Source organism: Ylistrum balloti, unplaced genomic scaffold, assembly GCF_031769215.1.
Source record: "Ylistrum balloti isolate Yb309-2 unplaced genomic scaffold, AGI_CSIRO_Ybal_v1 Utg371472, whole genome shotgun sequence".
NCBI classification, from domain to species: Eukaryota; Metazoa; Mollusca; class Bivalvia; order Pectinida; family Pectinidae; genus Ylistrum; species Ylistrum balloti.
Genome location: NW_026782766.1, coordinates 258834 through 284272, shown reverse-complemented (window position 1 = coordinate 284272; position 25439 = coordinate 258834). Strand labels below are relative to the sequence as shown.

Genomic DNA, 25439 nt, shown 5'->3' with positions numbered 1-25439 from the left:
CATTCAGTTGGTGATGGTGAGTTTTGTGGCAGAGATAACATATTTCTTACTTAATGTGAGATATTTGGAAACCTGGAAAAGACATGGTTTAGCTTTAACTATACAAATAGAGTGCATACCAGCAAATCAACAGCAGAAAAAAACATTGTAGGTGTTCAGATTTTGATAAAATTGCTTGATAAATAAACTCTGACCTAGTTATCTAAAATCTTGAGCTATCTAAAGCTTATATTTTACAATGAAGGATTTGCAGGTGACTTGATGATGAACCATACATATTTCAATGTGAGGTAGCTCGAATGACTTTCATTTGCAGTAGTGAGTTTATATATGACATAGAAAACCAAATAAGTACCCTATATATGTAACGTCATGACAGTTTGTAAAAGTTCTGTGTTCAACTCTTGAAAAACCTTTCAAAATATCATAACATCTTTTATCAAAATAAAAACCCGAACAAAACTGAATTGATAAAAAGTAAGAAACATATGTATATGTTTAGGATCTTACATATACAAAAACAGTACATTTGTAATTTGTACTTTAGCTGAACTTTTCAATGTAGATATTATAATTACCGTAATTATACAGAAATAAACCCTTGACTGGTTACAAGATTACCTGACCCTTGTCTAATACAGTTTAATAAAGATGCTAACAAATGTCCTGCAGTAAGCCCATCTCTAATATTTTGAATCCCTTGGGCTTATCAAATAATAAATACGGTACACTTATAAGGTCAGCATGTTGATTCTCAAGCTCCAAGATGGCCTGAGACATGCCTTACCCACCTCCCATTAATCTATTATGAACTTCATTTTCCCGTGCTAGATATAGAAAGATTCCCTACAGGAGGTGGCTGTGTAAATGATGAAAGTAAATTATTTCTACAACTCTCTCGGTGGACTATGTTTATTCTACAAACCTAGACCACCATTGTCCTTTGAGAGCTTGACTTTTCACATTTGATTCAATCTGTTGGCCAGATTTTTCCCGAAATAGAATACATTGGTTTGAAGCCCACGCTTGCATTTAATTGACATGACAAAGATCTTTATTGATTGGCTGGACAAGAAAAGCAATGTATCTTATCGGTAAGAAAACCTGAAGATGAAAATTGGTCTTGTATACAAATTTACAGTGTGGTGAATATTTTCTTGTTTTATGCAATGTCTTGATCAATTGTCATCGCTACTCAATTGAGTTATGGTATCTTTGAGTTTCCTTCTGAACAAGTGACTCACTTTTATGAAAATTGGTTTTCATTTCACTGTTCTTCTTCCAGCAATAATGTGACGCACTGTGACATACTAATTACTTTTATTTCTCCACCAAACAATGTAGGTGGATGGATGTACACTGTGGAGATATGTCCCATTTCATGTTGTGATGCGTCCCATCACATCCCAAATCAATGTCTCAAAGAATTTTGATCAGTCTTTATGAAAAGGTCATCTTTGGTAATACCTCAAATAAGTCATATGATTTATTGTGTCAGGGTTCCAAGGTCAAGGTCACTATTTATAAGAATTTGTCAGATATTGAAACTTCCAGCTGAATTTTGGTATTCATATCTCACAGACATATTCTAGTACTTGGATAAATCACTTCAGTATATTTATAAGTTTTGTAATATCAGCTAAGAGTTTTTTCACCTAGACTACGCAAGACTCTAAAATTCTTCCTATTATGGCCAAATCCACTAAACAATGACTGAAAAACCAACTGGGATTGTTAGAAACTCATATAGAAATTGATTGAAAGGTTCTCTCAGACTTAATATGTTGACTAAATCCAGTTCCCTTTCCAATCTAGATTGCTTGCTTTGTGTGATTAACATAAAGCTGTGACACAAAATGGATTTGTTCTGACTCCCAAGTTCATCACTTTGGTTGACTGGGGTTTATACTAGTGATATCTGTTCATTGCTTCGGTCAAGTTTGTGTGACTGACAAGTATTGATAAAGGTCCATGATATTGTTGTCATAATCGTAGATATTCTAACGAAGAATCCTTATCACCGTTCGCACCCTTGGAACATTTCGTGGCAAAATTTAAGGCTCAAGGAATGTAATTTGAATGGTCTTGAGCAGTTTTTAGGAGAAAAAACCGACCAATCACAACCTGAAGCCCTCCTTAATTTGAAGAATACAATGGAGCAATGCCCAACTGTAAGGCCAATACATCATACTGTTAGGCAACCTGGATATTCAAGATGTGTTTGATGTACATTAGAGGATCAAATTAGGGTTATTGTTTTGTCCAAAAGGTGTCGCACATGGAACTTTTGATTTTGCCATAAAATTTTCCAGGTGTGCCGAGAGTGAAAGTGATCGTAGCCCCTGGAGTATCGAGGATGAAGCTCATCATCATTGAAACTATGTCTATTTAGCTCCTTGTTAATTTCTGATTTTGATTTTTTTATTGAAATTTGATCATGTCATGCTATATATGAACATATATCTTAATAGGTGTGTTTTGTCATTGTCTAACAGTTAAAACCATGTATATCTTCCTTTGTTGGTTGGTTAGTTACAGGTTTTTATCTTTATGATTCTTTCTATCCTGAAGTGACAAGTAGGCGTTGTCTCACCAGCATAGGCGTTGTCTCATCAGCGTAGGTGTTGTCTCACCAGTGTAGGTGTTGTCTCACCAGCCTAGCGTTGTTTCACCAGCGTAGGTTTTGGCTCAACAGCATAGGCATTGTCTCACCAGCATAGGTATTGTCTCACAAGCTTGGGCGTTATCTCAACAGCATAGGCATTGTCTCACCAGCATAGGTCTTGTCTCACCAGCGTAGATGTTATCTCACCAGCATAGGCATTGTCTCACCAGTGTGGTGTTGTCTCATCAGCGTAGGCATTGTCTCACCAGTGTGGTGTTGTCTCACCAGCATAGGCATTGTCTCACCAGTGTGGTGTTGTCTCATCAGCGTAGGCATTGTCTCACCAGTGTAGGTGTTGTCTCACCAGCGTAGGCATTGTCTCACCAGTGTGGTGTTGTCTCATCAGCATAGGTATTGTCTCACCAGTGTAGGTGTTGTCTCACCAGCATAGGCATTGTCTCACCAGTGTGGTGTTGTCTCACCAGCGTAGGCATTGTCTCACCAGCGTAGGTGTTGTCTCACAAGCGAATGTTCATGTTCTGGTGAGGTATACATGTCTTCAATAAGATCTAGTTTTTATTATGACCTTGACCACTTTGTGGGATCTATCAGTGACAAACATTATCAGATGATGTGTATTCTACTCTTGTGTAATTCATTATTATTTTATTCATCAGGTACCACTGAAGTGCATCCACCAACATCAGGACAACTGAAGCGAGGTATGATTATTACTACATTGTCCTATCTTTATTATTATTATTATTATTATTAATGCTTGCTTTTTTTCATGGGTTAATTGTCATTTGAACAACCACTGTAATTTCACAGTGGAGTGTCCTTGTTATATCTAGTTGCTACCTCACTGCACATCATATGGAAGGCCCATCACAGAGTAAATGATTCAGTACATGCTATTCCCTCAATTTTGGTTGGAATTTTCTCCCTTGAAATAATATATAACTAAACCTTACAAATCCTTAAGATAATCATCAAAGAATATACTGGAGTTTAATTTCCTACCATAAATGTTTTTTTCTCCAGTTTCTGAAACAATGGAATTCAGTCTTTTCAGAAAGTGCTGCATCATACATTATGCTTAAACCCTGCAAGGATGACGTGACATTTTGATATTCTTACTGATATGAACTTTGAACTTATCTTTCTGTTGCATCCATTTTTCAAAAATATAGATATCCGGTGGTCATTTCATTTGAAAAAAAATGGAAGTGAAAATAAAATAGGAAACAAGATAAATGTACATTGATGGAAGGCGATGTATTTGCCGACTAAGAATGTGTCGGTTAGATATGTAATCCTACAGAACTTTTCTATGATTTCTTTGTTGATATGACCATGTGCTGTCTGGCCTTTTCTATTGACAAGTGAAGCTACAAACATCACTGGAGTGGAAGTTCATATCTTTCTGCTTTAAAATTCTGTACCAAAATCCTCAGCTTGTCCTTACAGAATAAAAAGGAAAAACTCACAGAGCCATTAATGAAGAAAACAGATATTTTCTTACTATGATTGATCTTCTGTGAAGGTCACCATTGAATGTCAATGTTAACACACACCTATTAACGTAAACTGTACATAATACATCACCACTAGACCTTGCTTGCTCCGTTTTTGTCAATTATATGCTATATTCGTGGAGATATGTTCGTCCTCTGTCTGAATTAATGGGAGCAGAATGTATTTTCCTCCCGAGTTAATCAACCATTCTGATTGGCTGTTGCTCTGGTGTACAATATTCAATGTCTGAATAATAAACGGTTATTTCTCCATCACTGACAAAAGTTAATGGAAAGCTTAACTGTACATTAAAGAATAATCCATCAAATTCTTTATGGCTGGCATACTGTTTTTCCAAGACTTAGATCGTATACAGTTTTCTGCATTAATGATTCTGTCTTAAAGGCAAACAAGTCTTTCACTCACAGAGAGACTCCATATAACAGTGATGCTTGTGTCTTAGTTCTGTTGTGTGATGTACTGTAGAATTATTTGTTTTCATGGGAGATTAATTTTTGTTCATTTCCTGAGTACACTTAATCCATGAATTCCTGTGTCCATGAAATGTTAGACTGGTAAAAGTGGATTTTGCAGTAAAACAAATCTGTAAAATATTTTGTAGTCATATATATAAAAAGTAAAACCTAGACACAATTGTTTCATTTTGCCTGGCCTCTTGTGTTTTGAAGATCTTTTTTTTTTACGTCCTCATTAAAATTTTTTCCTCACAATTCTTCTATTACAATGCTTAACTTCAGCCCTTTTGGGCCTCAGTCTTTTGCTCTTCCAATTTTGCTTCCAGTGTCTGACTTGCAACTTATAAAGATATGGTGAGGATGATGATGATGATGATGATGATGATGATGATGATGATGATGATGATGATGATGATGTTAAATAAAATCCATCATTTACTGTTGACATGTTGTTACCATGGGTTACGGTCAAGTGACACACACTAAGATCTATTAACACACGCCTGAGAACCAAAGAAAAACCTTAATAAAGCACCTTCTTGCAAGGTCTTAAGGCTAAGCCACCAATTGGCCCTGAACATAGGAAGATAATTTATCGAAAAATTGAGCTTCTGATGAGAGAGGTTATCAGCCTCGTATCACAGAGATACAGATAAAGGGCTTCATGACGATCCTTCATACTGGCCACATGTTCTACCACATCCAACAGTTTCTACCATGATGTTGATGACAAGCAGATTTTAAATGGGAAAAATTGATTACGTATCTTGGCATCCAAGAAACTTGGTTCATGTATTAGTACCAGATAGAATTTGTCTAAAAGATCTTCTGAACAGGAGATTATTTTAAAAAAAAACCAGCAAACAGTTGTATCTCTACTGCTACATAGAATAGCAACCTGAAGTAGGGCTTGTCATTCATTGACCTTTTCCTTGTTGATGCAGGGTTTTGTATCAGCCATATCAAGCCATTCACAAAAGGCCAGAAATACAATTATCGATAGACAATCTTTGAAGGAGATAATCACTATAGAGAATTGTCGCGTATGGGTCTAGTTCATTTCTTAATGCTGGAAAATGGCCTAAACAACACAACACACACAGAATACAATTTTTTTTAATTGCTCAAAAGCAGGTATTGTGTATATTGTGTATATTGAGATAATTGTCACAGGATTTTCGCTGGGACATTATTCATACAGTTCTAAGTCATTTTCTTATTAAAATCTCTGGCTTCGGAATCCGTTGGGCTGTAACAGTTTTGTCAATGAAGTATATATCGCAACAGACTGTGACTCTAGTAAGTAGAATGTTATTGACTGCCTGATGGTCAATCATTCTTGGTTTAAAGGATTCCAAAGTCTTGAAGTCAGTTATCTAAAGATTTTTAACTTTAATCAATTCAAAGATTCATATTAATCTAAATTCTAAAGATTCAATAACTTCCATATACTTTGAGACTGTTAAAACCTTTGACTGTGACCAATATACAGATTTATGACTACACCAGAATGAAATCTGTTTCCAAAACTCTTGATGAAATTTGATGTAGCTTTAGCTGGAAATGAAAGCTTTGCATATCAAAAGTGTTATAAACAGTTATTCTTCTCTATAACGATAGCCTATTCCTCCCAAATGCCTCCAAAGTTGGATCATATTTAAACAATGGGATCCAGTTAGAATTTATCTTCATAATTATTGCCGTAACAGAATACAGAAGTTGCTGGCTTTTTTTTTAATTATCCAGATAAATCAATACATGGAACACATTTTTGCAGAATTAATGCAATTTTACATTTATGATTTGAAACTAAATAAGCAAAAAAAAAAAAAAGGAAAAGACAAAAATTGTGTGAGTCAACCTGTATAATACTAATGTTGCTTGCTATATGAGAGCCACATTTGTCACTGATTTTTTCCACAGGTTTGAGATGGGAGTCTTGTTTCCTCACTTTGGAAAGAGAATTGGTGAATGTTGTAGGATATTTCCAAAAGTGAATTGAAAATTTTAGGAATTTGGCTAAAATATGTAATAATTTCAGTCGGGAATGGGACCCAGAAAAGCCCAGAAATAGCTCCTAGATACATTTCATTGTCAAAGTAATAGTGTTGATTTTTACATTAAAACGCTGTTCTTTGTACTGGCTTATTTGATAATCAATTCTAACTTCATTATGTGGAAAATTGTCATTTTTTTCTCTGATATCTGATGAGCTGTGCTTGTCTACACGGAAAATCCTTTTTCCTTTTGGGTAAAATCTTTATTGGGTTTGTTTAATGTAGATCAATAATGATCTTGTTGAATATACATTTTAAACACGTCATAGTGAGAGGAAAGTAATTAATTAGTTGCCTCGTTAACAGTTTAACAGTGTAACATGATTCCCCATGAGGGCAAGAATGATATAGAATGTGGTTTAACATCATTGAGTGTTGACACCATTACACCAGCCCAGTTGTTATTTCACTTTTCCTCTACTGTAGTTTTTTGTTGTGTATTTGACTTTGTAACATTATTAATTGTATGTGATAACTTTGAAATATGCATGATAACAAAGTATCAAGAATTATCGCCAATTGACTACTGTCATCGTTTCAAAGTGACGTTGTAATCGGGAATTTGAAACTTTACATAATTATTCTAGGTGTGAATAGAAATGCTGTAGTCATTTAAATAGATTTATAAAGACGCTTTCAGCTGCTTCTGAAAAAAAACCCACATTCCTTCAAAACTAATCAACTGAAAGTAGAAAATGATTACCTATATTTACGATGTTTACAGACCAATAACAACAGTAGCTACCATGTACATGTGTAAGGTATTGATTTTATATAATCTCCTTCAATTTCAGCAGCTGAAATTCGAAGTAAGAAATTTTTAGGTATATATATATATATATATACATTGCTCAGGATGTTTCAGAAGGCTTTTCCCAGGAGATTGTCTTTGTTCAATATAGACTGCATGGTGACCTCTACATGCAGCTTCTACACAACTGAAGTTTTATGTTTAAAATTGACAAAAAAACCAGTGTACAGAATAAGTCTCTCGTGTTGTATAGTTTTATAAAATGAAGTTAATCAACAATGTTCTTTTGACTTCGTACATGTGATGTATATACATAATACTTTATACATGTGAATGTGAAATAAGTAGAGAATAAGGACTCCATCAGAATCTACTCTGTATAAATCATATTAGATCTTTAATTTAAAACTCTATATCTTCATATGTACAATACCACAGATCTTTGATTCAAAACTCTATATCTTCATATGTACAATACCACAGATCTTTGATTCAAAACTCTATATCTTCATGTGTACAATACCACAGGTCTTTAATTCAAAACCCTATATCTTCATATGTACAATACCACAGATCTTTAATTCAAAACCCTATATCTTCTTGTGTACAATACCACAGATCTTTAATTCAAAACCCTATATCTTCTTGTGCACAATACCACAGATCTTTAATTCAAAACCCTATATCATCTTGTGTACAATACCACAGATCTTTAATTCAAAACCCTATATCTTCTTGTGTACAATACCACAGATCTTTGATTCAAAACTCTATATCTTCTTGTGTACAATACCACAGATCTTTGATTCAAAACCCTATATCTTCATATGTACAATACCACAGATCTTTGATTCAAAACCCTATATCTTCATATGTACAATACCACAGATCTTTGATTCAAAACTCTATATCTTCATGTGTACAATACCACAGATCTTTAATTCAAAACCCTATATCTTCTTGTGTACAATACCACAGATCTTTAATTCAAAACTCTATATCTTCTTGTGTACAATACCACAGGTCTTTAATTCAAAACCCTATATCTTCTTGTGTACAATACCACAGATCTTTAATTCAAAACCCTATATCTTCTTGTGCACAATACCACAGATCTTTAATTCAAAACCCTATATCATCTTGTGTACAATACCACAGATCTTTAATTCAAAACTCTATATCTTCATGTGTACAATACCACAGGTCTTTAATTCAAAACCCTATATCTTCATATGTACAATACCACAGATCTTTAATTCAAAACCCTATATCTTCTTGTGTACAATACCACAGATCTTTAATTCAAAACCCTATATCTTCTTGTGCACAATACCACAGATCTTTAATTCAAAACCCTATATCATCTTGTGTACAATACCACAGATCTTTAATTCAAAACCCTATATCTTCTTGTGTACAATACCACAGATCTTTGATTCAAAACTCTATATCTTCTTGTGTACAATACCACAGATCTTTGATTCAAAACCCTATATCTTCATATGTACAATACCACAGATCTTTGATTCAAAACCCTATATCTTCATATGTACAATACCACAGATCTTTGATTCAAAACTCTATATCTTCATGTGTACAATACCACAGATCTTTAATTCAAAACTCTATATCTTCTTGTGTACAATACCACAGGTCTTTAATTCAAAACCCTATATCTTCTTGTGTACAATACCACAGATCTTTAATTCAAAACCCTATATCTTCTTGTGCACAATACCACAGATCTTTAATTCAAAACCCTATATCATCTTGTGTACAATACCACAGATCTTTAATTCAAAACCCTATATCTTCTTGTGTACAATACCACAGATCTTTGATTCAAAACTCTATATCTTCTTGTGTACAATACCACAGATCTTTGATTCAAAACCCTATATCTTCATATGTACAATACCACAGATCTTTGATTCAAAACTCTATATCTTCATGTGTACAATACCACAGATCTTTAATTCAAAACCCTCTATCTTCTTGTGTACAATACCACAGATCTTTAATTCAAAACTCTATATCTTCTTGTGTACAATACCACAGGTCTTTAATTCAAATCCCTATATCTTCTTGTGTACAATACCACAGATCTTTAATTCAAATCCCTATATCATCTTGGCTTTACCAATTCTCCTTCATCTAAAAGGGAAATGAGTCATATACATGCTGGCACAACTTGGCAAGGATTTAAACACACACCTGTGTCATGATTATTTTTTATTCTAACTGGGGACTGGGCTAGCGCAGTTGGTTAGGGTTTTGGTCTATGTAACCAAGGTTAAATATCTGAGGTATGAGTTTCGACACCCCCTATCTGTGGGAATTTGTGTTTCTGGATCAGTCTGTGCTGACATTATTGTGTCCTTGGGCTAGACACATTATCCCAATTGCCCTGGACTTTATGTGACATGTGCCTCTCATATGTTGTTCTTTGAGGTAGTCACCAGTTACCTCAAGGAGATCCCACCTCAAAATGGCCCTGGCAGTTCTCATGGCGATTTGAACTACCAAATAACCATCTTCAGTCTCTACAGTACTGCATCGCTCAAAGCCCCCTCTCTCGGCCCTCTCCCCGTCTCCCTACCAATGTCTGTTTCAAGTGTGAACAATCTCTCTCCTTTGGATAATTCTGCCAGTTTGCAGCATCTTTTATTGCTGTTGTCATTTTTTATGATTCTAAAACTAAAGCAATGAATCATTTTATTTTCCAAAATTTCAATGCAGGCACTTATTTGATCATGTACTGTGTTGCTCTTTCAGATATTTACAAGGCAATGGAACAACAATGTTGATTTCAATAGAATTAACAAAGTTAAGTTACTGAATGAAACAGGCAACTGGCACAAAATATTACATCATTCCATCATTATTATTGATAGTATTGAAACAAAGCAGGAAGAAAACTCAAGTTTAATTGATTTTATGATAATTTTCATTAGCATTGCTTTTGAATTGAATGATTTCATTAATTTGAATGAAAATGCCAAGAAAATATGAAGTTAAGCAATAAGCTTTTTTTAATCAAACTTAACTGTTAAAGAATTTGATGTTTCTATTACATTTGGTTCCTACTATGCTTATAGTAATCTACCAATTGTAATATTGAGGATATGAAGAGTTTCAGGAGAATGGGAGACAACCACATAATATAATTCTCATATAATTTCATAGCTTATAGATTCATTGCATTAATCAAATCTTTCTGCATGTTTCACTATTATATAGTATGGAATTGATTTGGAACTTTTGAAGTAAGATTAATATCAGATATTCTGATATTTTATGATATAAAACCCTTCATATCCTGATTTATGTGTAGATTGCTTTGATAATTTGTATCAGAATGTGTACCACTGGGTAAAGGATGATATCAGATTTGATCCAATTGATTACAGTTTTAATCAAAAATGTTTTGTTGTGGTTTTGCTTCTATTGTTGTGAATCTTCTCAGTGTTACAACATGGTCCTTTTTCAGGTTTGATTCTATTGGTATATACAGCAGGGATTGTAAGGATTATCAATCTACCAGTATTAATTCCTAGCATTCTTTTAGGATATTGATTGAATTATACTGGGGTAGACTAGAACAAGCATCAAATAAGGACAGTCGGTACTGGTATATTATAATGAAATCATCCTGCAGTAAGCCTTGATGGCAAAACATTACCACTGGCTGAAAGTAGAAGTAGACAAAAACATTACCATTGGCTCAAAGTAGAGGTAGACAAAAACATTACCACTGGCTCAAAGTAGAGGTAGACAAAAACATTACCAATGGCTCAAAGTAGAGGTAGACAAAAACATTACCATTGGCTCAAAGTAGAGGTAGACAAAAACATTACCATTGGCTCAAAGTAGAGGTAGACAAAATCATTACCACTGGCTCAAAGTAGAGATAGACAAAAACATTACCACTGGCTCAAAGTAGAGGTAGACAAAAACATTACCATTGGCTCAAAGTAGAGGTAGACAAAAACATTACCACCGGCTAAAAGTAGAGATAGACAAAAACATTACCACCGGCTCAAAGTAGAGGTAGACAAAAACATTACCACCGGCTCAAAGTAGAGGTAGACAAAAACATTACCACCGGCTAAAAGTAGAGGTAGACAAAAACATTACCAATGGCTAAAAGTAGAGGTAGACAAAAACATTACCACTGGCTCAAAGTAGAGGTAGACAAAAACATTACCACTGGCTCAAAGTAGAGGTAGACAAAATCATTACCAATGGCTCAAAGTAGAGGTAGACAAAAGCATTACCACTGGCTCAAAGTAGAGGTAGACAAAATCATTACCAATGGCTAAAAGTAGAGGTAGACAAAAACATTACCATTGGCTCAAATTAAGGTTGACAGTGATGTGGAATTTGTGGATGGGCTTATTTCCAAACCTAGGCTTATTGTCAGAAAAGTACATTATACATATATGTGTTTGTACCATATATTCTAAGAGCAGACTGTAAAATTTGATTAACTTGATGTATTGGTTTATGAATTGACTATCCTCCACTACTATGTGTACAACTTAAACGTCCTCTGTTTTCCATCTAAATTTGCATTATTCTGAGTGCCGAATCTCTGTTGTGCTATGTATGTTTTTGAAAAACATGCAGTTCTTTCGATTTTTACCCTATTCCTGTAAATTTGCTTATTTTTATTTTAGCCCAACATCAAATTTTAAACACATAAATGCATTGGAGAATTCGCACATTAAGAATAATTGCTATTAGGATTACAACTACAATTTGTGGCTTTTGTGCATGTTCACAGTATTTCATTTGCCACAATCTTGCACACCACTTTTTAACTAATTTGGATAGTGGCACGGTTCTGTGTATTTCACATTATTTCGAAGAAAATGCAATTACGGTTGCACCTCCCCACTTTTGTTCATCAATTTTTTTGACTCCAACCAATTTTGGTTTTCCTCCATTATTTTGATTTGAACATGGTAGATTCCTAACATATGTTGCCAAAGAATCCTAGAAAGAGGAAAAAATTCTGTGATGCTTCATTATGCTTCATTTTATTCTAAATATATATTGAAGGGTGCTATTCACTTGTGTGTCTTTTGAAAACAATTTTTGGATTCTTTAAACAAGTCCCTCATATTTTTGTTCAGATTTTTTTCATAGTTTAGGATTTTCTGAACCACCATGAAGCACTGCCTAACTCATTAGTGATGTAACGATGTAACTGAATTATGTGACAAAAATTTGTGAGCTTAGTTTTGTATTAACAAAATAAGTTCATAGAAAAAAATGATTCTTTATACCCTTGCGGTACATTCGTAAACTAATGGAATTTGTTTTTGTTTCAGTAACGCTCCACAATGCGATTCCATTTATTGGTTTTGGTTTCTTGGACAACTTCATCATGATCATGGCTGTGAGTATACAAAATTTTCTTAGCTGGGAGATTCGATAATAATCATACCATATGACCTCATCAATTCTTTCCTTGTATCCAATTGGGAACCAGAACTCTCACAATTGCTGTGTGCTATCAATAACAAGTATGTTTGTGAAAAGCAATTCTTTACTTTCTTCGTGCCGTTTCAATATTTCCTTGGGTATTATGTTCATTTGACATCCGTAGACATGCAAATTACCAACACATTGAAGACAAATCAAATCTAATATCTTTGTGCTTTATATAAAATAAGTAAGTAAATAAAAAAGAGAATCCTGCAATGTCAAGGACAATTAATTACTTACAGAAACTAAAAACAGTTCAATACACATATTTATTATGAACATGTAAAAATAATTCAGTTGATTTAGTCCATCCTTGTTGTTATTTAATTTGTGAATATTGTGTACTACCAATATTGAAATCTCTTATATAGACACTGTCACAGTTGTATGGTCACAGTTGTATGGTCACAGTTGTATGGTCACAGTTGTATGGTCACAGTTGTATGGTCACAGTTACAGTTGTATGGTCACAGTTGTATGGTCACAGTTGTATGGTCACAGTTGTATGGTCACAGTTGTATGGTCACAGTTGACCATACTGAAATCATTTGTTTGGTTTATAGATTGCTTAAAATATTCTGTATTTCATGTGAACCTAGAGTTTTTGCTGTGCTAAAGTATTCCATTAATGGTCTGTTAAAATCTTCCCATATTTGGAAAAAAAATAAGATTTAAATCGATCCATCTGAGCTCCATGACACCTGATAAGGTCAGGGAATACACATCACTTTAATTTCACAGTGGAATTTTTAAAAAAGTGAAGCTCAGCTGGAATAAGGATAATAAGGGAAAAGACTGTGAAAATTAAGAAAGAACAGTTAAATTGATATCATCTTTTACCATAATTTATCTAGTCTAGGACTAATTTAAAAAATAAAGAAAACTTAGCAGTATCATGAATGGTAAAAATTTTAATCTGTATCTTACTGAATATGGCTATGACAAGATAGTCATTAATTGAAGAAATATTTTATGATTTTGTCCTTGTTTTACACCTCCACAGTATTGTTGTTTCTGATATTGCTGTTTTTAAGAATGTAGAATTAATCACAATTTTACACAGACTCCCTGTAATGAGATTGGCCTTCAATGTGAAGCCAGAAGATCATTCTTCTTCTGTAAGAAGATATTGTAAATAAGGATCTTCTCTCTTCCTAATACAACCGCTATATATATATGTATACCTTTTTGTAAATATTTCACAAGAACACATTCAGTTCTCAATTTTTCTATGTAAGTTTGTAACAGTGACATTTGATTGTGTAGTTTGTGGTAAATTTGGGTAACTTTTCAATGTAGGATCTAATTTTGGTACAAAGCTATTTGTCAGTAAATCTAGGATCTAATTTTGGTACATAGCTTCTTGTCAGTAAATCTAGGATCTAATTTTGGTACATATCTACTTGTCAGTAAATCTAGGATCTAATTTTGGTACATAGCCACTTGTCAGTAAATCTAGGATCTAATTTTGGTACATATCTACTTGTCAGTAAATCTAGGATCTAATTTTGGTACAAAGCCACTTGTCAGTAAATCTAGGATCTAATTTTGGTACAAAGCCACTTGTCAGTAAATCTAGGATCTAATTTTGGTACATATCTACTTGTCAGTAAATCTAGGATCTAATTTTAGTACATAGCCACTTGTCAGTAAATCTAGGATCTAATTTTTGGTACATATCTACTTGTCAGTAAATCTAGGATCTAATTTTGGTACATAGCCACTTGTCAGTAAATCTAGGATCTAATTTTGGTACATATCTACTTGTCAGTAAATCTAGGATCTAATTTTGGTACAAAGCCACTTGTCAGTAAATCTAGGATCTAATTTTGGTACATATCTACTTGTCAGTAAATCTAGGATCTAATTTTGGTACATAGCCACTTGTCAGTAAATCTAGGATCTAATTTTAGTACATAGCTTCTTGTCAGTAAATCTAGGATCTAATTTTAGTACATAGCTTCTTGTCAGTAAATCTAGGATCTAATTTTGGTACATATCTACTTGTCAGTAAATCTAGGATCTAATTTTGGTACATAGCCACTTGTCAGTAAATCTAGGATCTAATTTTGGTACAAAGCTACTTGTCAGTAAATCTAGGATCTAATTTTAGTACATAGCTTCTTGTCAGTAAATCTAGGATCTAATTTTTGGTACATATCTACTTGTCAGTAAATCTAGGATCTAATTTTGGTACATATCTACTTGTCAGTAAATCTAGGATCTAATTTTAGTACATAGCTTCTTGTCAGTAAATCTAGGATCTAATTTTGGTACATAGCCACTTGTCAGTAAATCTAGGATCTAATTTTGGTACATAGCCACTTGTCAGTAAATCTAGGATCTAATTTTGGTACATAGCCACTTGTCAGTAAATCTAGGATCTAATTTTAGTACATAGCCACTTGTCAGTAAATCTAGGATCTAATTTTGGTACATAGCCACTTGTCAGTAAATCTAGGATCTAATTTTGGTACATAGCCACTTGTCAGTAAATCTAGGATCTAATTTTGGTACATAGCTACTTGTCAGTAAATCTGATTATTTGTTCTTGTGGTTCCACCGTTCCAGTCCCATGGCTCCATATCCCTGACCTTTGTAAGAGTAGTACTCATGTAGACAAATCCTCTCTAATTCAACATAGGTACTTCTTGATTTTCGTGTTTCGCTTTCTCATGCCTCAAAGTACAGCATACCAAAACACATAATCTTATCACTTATTGTCAGCCATTTTAAAAGTAGATAGTTTTTTTTAGGTCATCTGACCCAAAGGGTCAAGATGACCTATAGCCATCGTGCTTCGTCCGTCGTCGTCCGCCGTGCGCCGTCCGCCGTGCGTAAACTTTTCATTCAAACAACTTCTTCTCAAATACTAGAAGGTCTAGGGGGCTACTACTTGGCACAGAGGATACTTGCATGGAGCTCTACCAAGTTTGTTCAAATGAATGACCTTGACCCACTTTAAAGGTCACAGGGGTCAAATATGTTAAAATCTTTAAACAACTTCTTCTCATTAACCAAAAGGCTCAGAGTGTAGATATTGGGCCTGTGACATGCTGGGATGAAGTGCTACTAAGTTTGTTCAAGTGAATGACCTTGACCCACGTTCAAGGTCACAGGGGCCAAATATGTTAAAATCTTTAAACGACTTCTCCTCAATAACCAAAATGCTCAGATTGCTGATATTGTGCCTGTGGCATGCTTGCATGAAGGGCTATCAAGTTTGTTCAAATGAATGACCTTGAACAACTTTCAAGGTCACAGGGGTCAAATATGTTAAAATCTTTAAATAACTTCTTTTCAAATACTAGAAGGCCTAGGGGGCTAATACTTGGCCCATAGCATGCTGGCATGGAGCCCTACAAAGTTTGTTCAAATGAATGACCTTGGCCCACTTTCAAGGTCACAGGGGTCAAATATGTTAAAGTATACAAAGGACTTCATCTCAATAAACAAAAGTCTATGAGTGCCGATATTGGGTCTGTAGCATGCTGGGAGGTAAGGCTACCAAGTTTATTCAAATGAATGACCTCGACCCACTTTCAAGGTCACAGGGGTCAAATATGTTAAAATATACAAACGACTTCTTCTCAACAAGCAAAAGTCCATTGGGCCTGTAAGATGCTTGGAGGAGAGGCTACCAAGTTTGTTCAAATGAATGACCTCAACCCACTTTCTAGGTTTGGCTTGCTTTTTGTCAGATGACCGTTAAGGCCCATGGGCCTCTTGTTCCAAATTACAAAACTGAAATAAATAGCAGGACTATACTGTTCACCGACTGTATGGTTCTTCCTGGTGCCCATTCATTCAACATGACTGACTTCATGGGGTTTTTAAATGTTTGGTTTAGCTGTTTTAAGAGAATTGGGAAGGTGTACCCACCTCATTTTGTGATCTCATATTGGAAAAAAAACATCAAGTATGCATTATTGGGGCAAAGTATGGTATGTTGTAATATATTTTATCAGAATTGCACAACATACCAGAAAATTGTTCTTGAAACCATTCAAGAATTGGACAATTTTGTTTTTGCCAAAGATCAGAAAAAATCTAGTTGAATCAAATCTATTGATTTAGTTTGGTCCCAAATCAAGACAAATGGCATCTTTCTGATTCCAATATTTAAGAATTAGGGTAAAAATCAGTAATTCACATCTCAAGAGTTAGAAAGCATGCGAGATAATATTTAATGCATACTTAAAACACTAAATCATTTTACAATCATTTGTCAGAAAATGGGAAAACATTATGTTGAATTATCATATTGAGCTTTTGATTTTGAAAAGATATCATATCTGATCCATAATGAAACAACACCCTCTCTATTCATAACATTGTTAATGATAAAGCAGAACAATTATGATCAGCATTGTTGAAACATTTAATTGATTATCCCTGAATAAAAACAATACCAACATTGCGATTTTCAGAAGCATGATGGGGTTGTGTAATAAGGACAAATAGATCAGGGTCAACAGGTTAGGTGGCCATTGTTGTCATCTTCTTGTAACCCTCCGTCACAGCATCAATAATTCAGGCCCTGATGTGTGCTGTATTTAGCAGTTACAAGCGAAACTATTACCATGACTGCTAGCTGGAACATGTTTCTAACTGGGAGTGGTGCAGCCATGTTCTCTCAGACTGGTTTTATATGGACAATATCAAGTAGTATTACATTTTAAAGTTTTCTGTGGTACCTGGTGGGCTGCAGCAAGGATGGGTTTTTTTTCATTACCATAAATTTTTTTTTTCAATATTCATTACATAAATAATTTTTATTGGCATTATTTCAAAAATATTTTGTAGACATATAGACATATTTTTTTCTAGACAGAAGTTTGATTTTGAAATGGTGATGCTCTGAAGGTCAATGTGAAGTCATTACTAAATGTATATCATAAGGTCCTTTGTGAGTTAGGAGGGATATATTTTGTACACCAAACACATTCAAGTCCACTACATTTATTTTATCAGTATATATATATGTAAAGCAGTAAGCCAATGTAATAAGTCTACCTACATCTATTGATGTGCTGTAAAATTACTGAAATATATTAAACACTTTCACAATGAGCCTACCTCCTGAAAAATTATGATCTTTTCATAAAACAGTTTAGGGCAAATAAAAATGTTTTCCTATGTTTTTCAACTCTCTTTGAGTGTGCTTGGTTTACAATGAAATATTTTACTAAGCTCATTTTTCAAGAAAACACAGAGAAAATTATAGATGTGTACAAAACAATTGTAAGGAAGACCTACAGGCCAAGATATACTAGTAGAATTGATTTACTTACTGGAACTGCTCTTATGGAAACAGTCACTATGGTGACGGGAAAGCATGTAAGCTGGAAATGTCTTAAAAACCTGCACTTCTAGTTAATGTCATTGATGAAGTCGGCTGAGATGTCAATTTGATCCCGATGGGAATTTAAATTATGGCATACTTTTACTACCTCACAAACATATAAATTGCCGAAAACAATGCGACAGCATTTTCCACATTTTACTTATACTTACATCTATCCTATGTCATTATCTTTTAAGATAAGATAATGCGATATATCTTATTGTTAGCTGTAATATTTAGTCAAAAGTCTCAATTTTTCCTCTCTCATTAACTTCTCCTTCAGAGTCATAAACTCTACAGTCATTAAATCTGTTTTATTGCTTGTGAACTAAAGGGTTGAGTTTAATAAAGAAGTTAACATTGAAAAAAATATATTGAAATCTTTTTTTAATAAAAAAGAAAAACAAAAAGCCAAAACATGAATTCTATAAATTAGGAAGCTTACGCTGATAATAATGTGATCTTGCATGAAGTAACAAGATACTGAGGACTGCCAATAAAATTAAATGTGAACAACAAGCTATTACAATGCCAGTCCCAGTTATTGAAGCATCAAAAGTCATTAATATAAAGAGAACAAAAATGTAAAAACAAGAATTATTTTTTTAAAAATCCAAACGTACTATGCTGAAAAAATTATTTTCACAGAAACTTGATCCTTTTCATGATAGCAAAAACTTTGATGCATTACATACCAATTTATTTGTCAAGAAGTCCATTCATGTCTACTGCTTTTCATTAGAATTTCCTTTAGATTTTTTTCCATTATCCTGTAATAAGCCCACCCCCTGACATTAGATGCATGATAGCAGATTGGCCCCCTATAAGATAAATATAGCACTGTAATTATGACAAGGTTTTGTTAATTAGGTCAGACATTTGCATGTAAACTGGTAAACAGTGTTCTTTACAGTTACTAAACTCCTGTATCAACCCTTCAAATTCCTGTGTAATGATACCCTTAGAACAACACAAGTTCAGTTTCGTCTTTAAAATCAATGTACATAAACAGCTGTGTATACGTAATCCACCTTCATGTCTATTTCAGGGGGAATACATTGACACCTACTTCGGGGCTGTACTTGGTATATCTACCATGGCAGGTTGGTACAATACACTAGTTACCTGACAACAAATCTTCAGCAAATGATATTAAGTATTCCTGTAAATCTATTCTGGTGGCAACTTTGGAGTTTCACAGGATAATGTCTTATCTACAAAATATGGAGTAGATTTTCTTGGAAATAGAATTCTGTTTGTAATGAAAAGAAAATACCTGGAATCAGTTATGTCTTTTTAATTTATCATTTTATCAGTTGTGTTCTTAATAAATTCACAGTAGAAACAATAGGAAACTGACTTCAATGAAAACTACCTTTGTAAAAGCATTTTTCATTTTTCCTGTTTCTTGAATTTTGCTGCTATAAGAATATACCTTAGTACAGTCTGTTCACATCATTGCCTATTGCTATTATATCATATTATTAAGTTATTAACAAAACTGTCAGTTCATTCTTATACCCTGTTAAATCTGACCAATATGTTTTGTACATTAAGATGTCATACAACACTATTTTTATTGTATAGTCTGACACATGTCTAATCTGACTGAAATATTGTGTACCTCAGAGTGTCTGACCAATCAAGAATCACTTAACAGTCCACCATCCCATCCTGTTTGATCAGGCCGATATGTTTTGTCCATTAAGGTATCATATAACACAAGCTTCATTGTATAGTCTAATCTGGCTAAAACATTGTGTCCCTCAGAGTGTCTGACCAATCAAGAATCACTTTACAGTCCACCATTCTATTCTGTTTAATCTGACCAATATGTTGGGTTCGCTAGATTGTCAGATAAGACAGCCTGTCTAATCTAATTAGTGTTTTCATTTCAGTAATAATTACCATAACTTTTGAAAGCATATCTTCCACTAATTCCCTTTCATTTGTATATAATATAAACAAAGAAGAGAGCCCGTTCTCAGTTGTTTCTGCCCATCAAACAGGATAAGCAAGATATCACCACCGAGTCCAATTCTAGATGGCTCTGTGAGGTGATTCACTTTGCTTACGACCATTCCAATGAGAGGATCCGGGGGCAGTTCAAGGTTAGGGGTCATGAGGTTATGACTCTTGCTACGTCTTGAGCTCCTGTTTCAGGAGGTCATGTCAGCGGCCTTTTCATGAGGACAGACCAACTTTACTGACTTTTACTTGAAATCTTATGCTTCAGTTTCCCATGACCATTTTTCTCTTGGTCCTTTAGTTGTGACACAGTCGGTGGCTGTTCCCCCATCTGTTGGTCAGTAGTATGCATCACATCCTACTTTGTCTGTCCAAGAGCGGTTTTTATCTTTCAAATTTTCCCCTTGGGTGTTATATCTGTCCTTCTTACTGCCCTGTATTAGATTTGGTGCTGGGATGTGAGAATCTCCTCTATAGTAAGACAAATTTCATACTAAATTGATGGTAATTATCACTGAAATGAAATGGAGGTTTTTCTTGTAAAAAAAATGTTCATGATGTAATACTTACCATGATTTTATTGAGTTCCTCCCTCGTCTCATTTCAATATTCTTGCCTCCCCCAAAAAAGTAAAAAGCCAAGTTTAGTTATATATCCTGCAAGCACAGAGAAACAAAATATGGTTTTGACTTTTCTTCAAAGAAAACCAATAAATTGGCATGTTTTTTCCCATGTTTGTGTACAGTTCAGATTACTTGGCAAAGATTACCATTGTGATTATACCAACATTAAATAGAAAATCAATGTAGCAGTCATTTATATTGATAAAGTGATGGAGTTTAACGGATAATTTTACCTGGACTCCACGCTTGACAACCAAATACGGACCATGACCTAGAGTAATTTGACCGTTTATAATGTGACAACTACCAGCTGAACAAGCAGGGTTACTACACTTAATTACAGACTTGCCAGTATTAAAGGACCAGCGTTATGGACAGCTCCTGATTTGTTGCAGGGCTATCAGCCTGCTCTGTGACTTACAATAAAGTAGTTATGTTTATTTTTTGTGGTAATCTTATTTTATCACTTTTTACAATGAGAGTATTACAAGAAATACGATGGTAGTCACTGTATACTACTTGTACAGTAATTGCTGTAGATGTGCAAATTTACCATTACACTACTTTGCCAAAAAGAGATAAGTTGCTTAAATTTGATTACGTAAAATTCAATACATTTACAGTATCTGACCTATGGAACTAGACTAACCATTTATTTGAAGCCTTGTGTACCCGTGGAGGGGACATCCTCTCACAGATACATCCATGTTCATAAGAGTCATTAAACTCGTAACCAACTATTCATTGAACGTCCACCTGTTGTTCAAACCCTTCTGCATTTTCAAGGTTCGTTATCATCCGTGGATAGTTTTTGTGATGATCTTACCAAAAATTGATACCTTATACTCGTTGTGTGTTTCTCACAAATTGGGCCCTGACTATACACTTCCTGTGTCTGACTTTTAATCTTATATAGATATTTAGCGGCTAAGGATCTTAGATATTGCTTTGAATTTTAAATGTATCAAGTCAATATTGCTTTTATTTCCAGCGGCGGCCCTGGGAAACTGGCTGTCAGACCTGGCTGGAGTTGGGTAGGTTTACTGTAGTTATGTAACAGATCATTAATGGTGGTTTGTCAAACATGTGCTATAAAAGTAGTTTGATTTTCTGTAACTCATCTATTACAAAGGAGTAACCAAGATGGAATATCGGCTTACCAGCTTCGGTAAAAGTACAAATATCTTTTTCATTTGTAATATCACATGTTTTATATCTAAAATGATAATTTCAATAGTATACCAAACATGAAACAATTGTTGAGGAGTTGTGATAGTGACATATACTCAACCTGTCATTAAATGCCACTATTCTATTACTCAACCTGTCAATAAAGACCAGCTCTATTCTATTATACACTTTTTGTCTGGTAAAGGACTGTTCTAATCTCAGAGAACACTTGTCTGTGTTTCAGACCAGCTGTAATTGCAGACATTATTTCTAACACTGTCAGCCTGAATATTACATATATACAATCTACCTGTCAATAAAGGTCAACTCTGATCTGTCAAATCTATAAAATTCTCCGCTTAATAGTAGAATAGAAATGACTTGTATAGACAGGTCAGCTGCATATATGATAGATTAAAAATGACCTTTGTCTATAAATGTACAATTAACCTGAACTAGATAACCTGTCTATAGTGATCATTTCCATTCTACAATACACAGAAAACCTGTTTATTAAGGACATTACTATTCTACCATACACAGAAACTGTATATAAAGGTCATTTCTTTCCTACCATACACAGAGAATCTGTTTATGAAAGACATTCCTATCCTACCATACACAGAGAACCTGTCTATAAAGATCATTTCTTTCCTGTCATACATAGAAAGCCTGTCTATAAATGACATTCCTTTTCTACCATACACAGAGAACCTGTCTATAAAGGACATTTACATTCTACCATACACAGAGAACCTGTCTCTAAAATTAATTTCTATCCTACCATACATAGATAGCCTGTCTGTAAAGGTCATTTCTATCCTGCCATACATAGATAGCCTGTCTATAAAGGACATTCCTGTTCTACCATACATAGATAGCCTGTCTGTAAAGGTCATTCCCATTCTACCATACACAGAGAACCTGTCTATAAAGGCCATTCCCATTCTACCATACACCTGCCTATAGAAGTTATTTACAATCAGTCTACACATTAACTTCCACTTTTTAAAAGTTAATCAATCTTAATACTTTGATATCATTTTATCATCATTTTATGACATCACTATAGGCCAAGTATTAGGAGTTTGATGACTGAAGTGAATTGAATAAAGCTCATGTATAAAAGATACATTTTAATGTACATACCTGTATTAGGTACTGACAGAAAAACAAAAATTGGTTTTCTTTTATGTCAACAGGACTGCCCACTATGTAGAGTATGTGTTCAGCAAATTTGGAGTGAGGTCCCCGACTTTACTTCCTGAACAGGTGGACATGAAGCAAACAAGATGGGCTTCTAATGTAGTGGGTATCCTTGTATTTTAATTTCAATGTTAAGGATGTATGCTACATCACATTATATACACATTTATATCTGAATTTGGTATGAGTTATCTACCCTCTATTTCTGGAAATCATTAACATTAAAAAAGTTTCAATGTTAGAATTAAACTTTGATTGTTTCTGACCTGACACAGTTTCTAGTCTGACATTCAAGAGTCAAATAATTTGATTCATGCTTTGAATTAGGAAAAATAATTAATGACAAAGTCAAAGTCATGATATATACCTTAACTGTATTGTTAAAATTGTAAAAAAAATTAAATATTACCTTGGAAACAGTCTGAGTTGTTTGAGTTTTTGTTCCGTATCTCTATACTGATACCATGTTAACATCTGTTCCATAGGGACGAGCCGTGGGGATCAGTATCGGCTGTATATTAGGAATGTTCCCGTTACTATTTCTGAAAGGACGTGAGGATGAGGAAGAGGACAAGTCCTAGTAAAAACTGTAAAATTAGGATATTCTAATTTTTATATAGACAGTGCAATAGATTTGTTTGTTGTTACGAAGCCAAACTGAAATCTACGGTCATTTGGTCTGTCGATGTCTAGTTATCTTTTTTTGTGGGGTATTTAACAGTGGAATTTTATCGTAATCAGACAACAGATTTTCTAGGAAACTATCCAGAATAAAGACACATGTATTCCATTGCATTTGTCAGAAAAAAAGATGTTTGTTCAAAGAACGATTATTGAAGTGAGATATTTTTTGTACATCTTTTTAAAGCTGAAAGCAAAATGTTGAGGAAGGGAGATTCTGACTTGACATGGGGTAACTGTATTGTACTGCAATTGTGCTGTTTTATACAAGGTTGATAACACAAACCCAGATTGTATTGTAAGTGTACATCCCGGTCTGAAATGAAGAACATAATAGTTATATTTCTATGGTAACTAGTGTGTTTGTTTTTTTTTTAACTATTTCACCATTTTTCCACTGGATGGAAATTTTATTGTGTATATTTTTATATCCTAGCTGGTGACTATATCACTGAAGGTCATGGCTTTGAAAATTGGATGCCTTTTACATCTGTTCAGTTTTTTTTATTTCTTATCTTTTTAAATATTATTTTTAGAAATTGTCCTTACTGTGCTTTTCCAATTATTTCTTAAGCTTGGATACCTTTGATAATACCAGCTTATAGCCTAAATATTTTATATTCCCACCATTTGACCAGTCATACCTTTGACATCAGACATGGCTAGGGAATTTTACTGAGGGATACACAATAGAGTGCACTTTGAAATATAACACTGCCATTTCACTGGCCATGTCTTGGTATCACATATAAAAAGTTTGATTCTATTCAATTGTTTCTTTTTTCTTGAAGTGCAACAACAGATTACATGGATATGAACAAGACATGTATCTATGATCCATTCCATCTCATCTACCTCTAGCACAACAGCATTGCCCATAATCACATTCACTGCCCATATTTCACCTAGATCCTACCCAGGACTTTTCAATGGCGTATTAATGAGGGAAATTTTTGTATTTCAAAAACTAACAACATGAAAGAGAACTCTGTTTTTATTTTCCTCATGAATAACAAAGGGCGTTAACTCTACCATATTTAGGTGTCAGAATGCTAAACTTAGAGCAGAAATTAATTGATATATTAGTATAAATGGTAAAATATGGCTGTGTTACATTTTACCATAGCACAAAACTTAAGTATGAAGTCAAAACGTCTTTTTTGCGTAGAGAAAAGAAAAATAAATACAAAACCAATTATTATGATAACCATTAAAAAGCTTGGATTGTGTATGTACACAGGTGTCATTGACTATGTTGTCAGAGTAGCAACGTAAAAGACTGGACCCAGTCCACAGTGTCATGAGAATTATGGGATTGGAAGCATGCAGACTCCCAGTCCATCTTCCTCATTAGCTCGTTTATACTACAAATACAACTACTGTGTTGTGTTTTGCTCTGCATGTATTTATAGATTTAATATTTCATGAATTTGAAATGGTTTGGAATTCTGTTGGTTTGAAAATACTTGCACCATCCCCAGATGAAGAGAAGTATATCCTGATTGAGATTTATTGTGAGTTCTGTATCAGAGTGTGTAGTGTTA

General features: G+C 34.1%; 1 protein-coding gene across 1 annotated transcript in view; it reads left to right on the top strand.

Moving 5' to 3' along the window:
* LOC132562653 (transmembrane protein 65-like) overlaps nucleotides 1-24814 on the top strand; it is a 32257-nt gene extending 7443 nt beyond the window's left edge. Inside the window, exons 2-7 of the mRNA XM_060227408.1 lie at nucleotides 3283-3327; nucleotides 12744-12811; nucleotides 19296-19350; nucleotides 21830-21872; nucleotides 23211-23316; nucleotides 23700-24814. Of these exons, the coding sequence (XP_060083391.1) occupies nucleotides 3283-3327; nucleotides 12744-12811; nucleotides 19296-19350; nucleotides 21830-21872; nucleotides 23211-23316; nucleotides 23700-23795 (413 nt within the window). The 3' untranslated portion in view covers nucleotides 23796-24814. The remainder of the gene's footprint in view (nucleotides 1-3282; nucleotides 3328-12743; nucleotides 12812-19295; nucleotides 19351-21829; nucleotides 21873-23210; nucleotides 23317-23699) is intronic.
* Nucleotides 24815-25439: the final 625 nt, after the last annotated feature.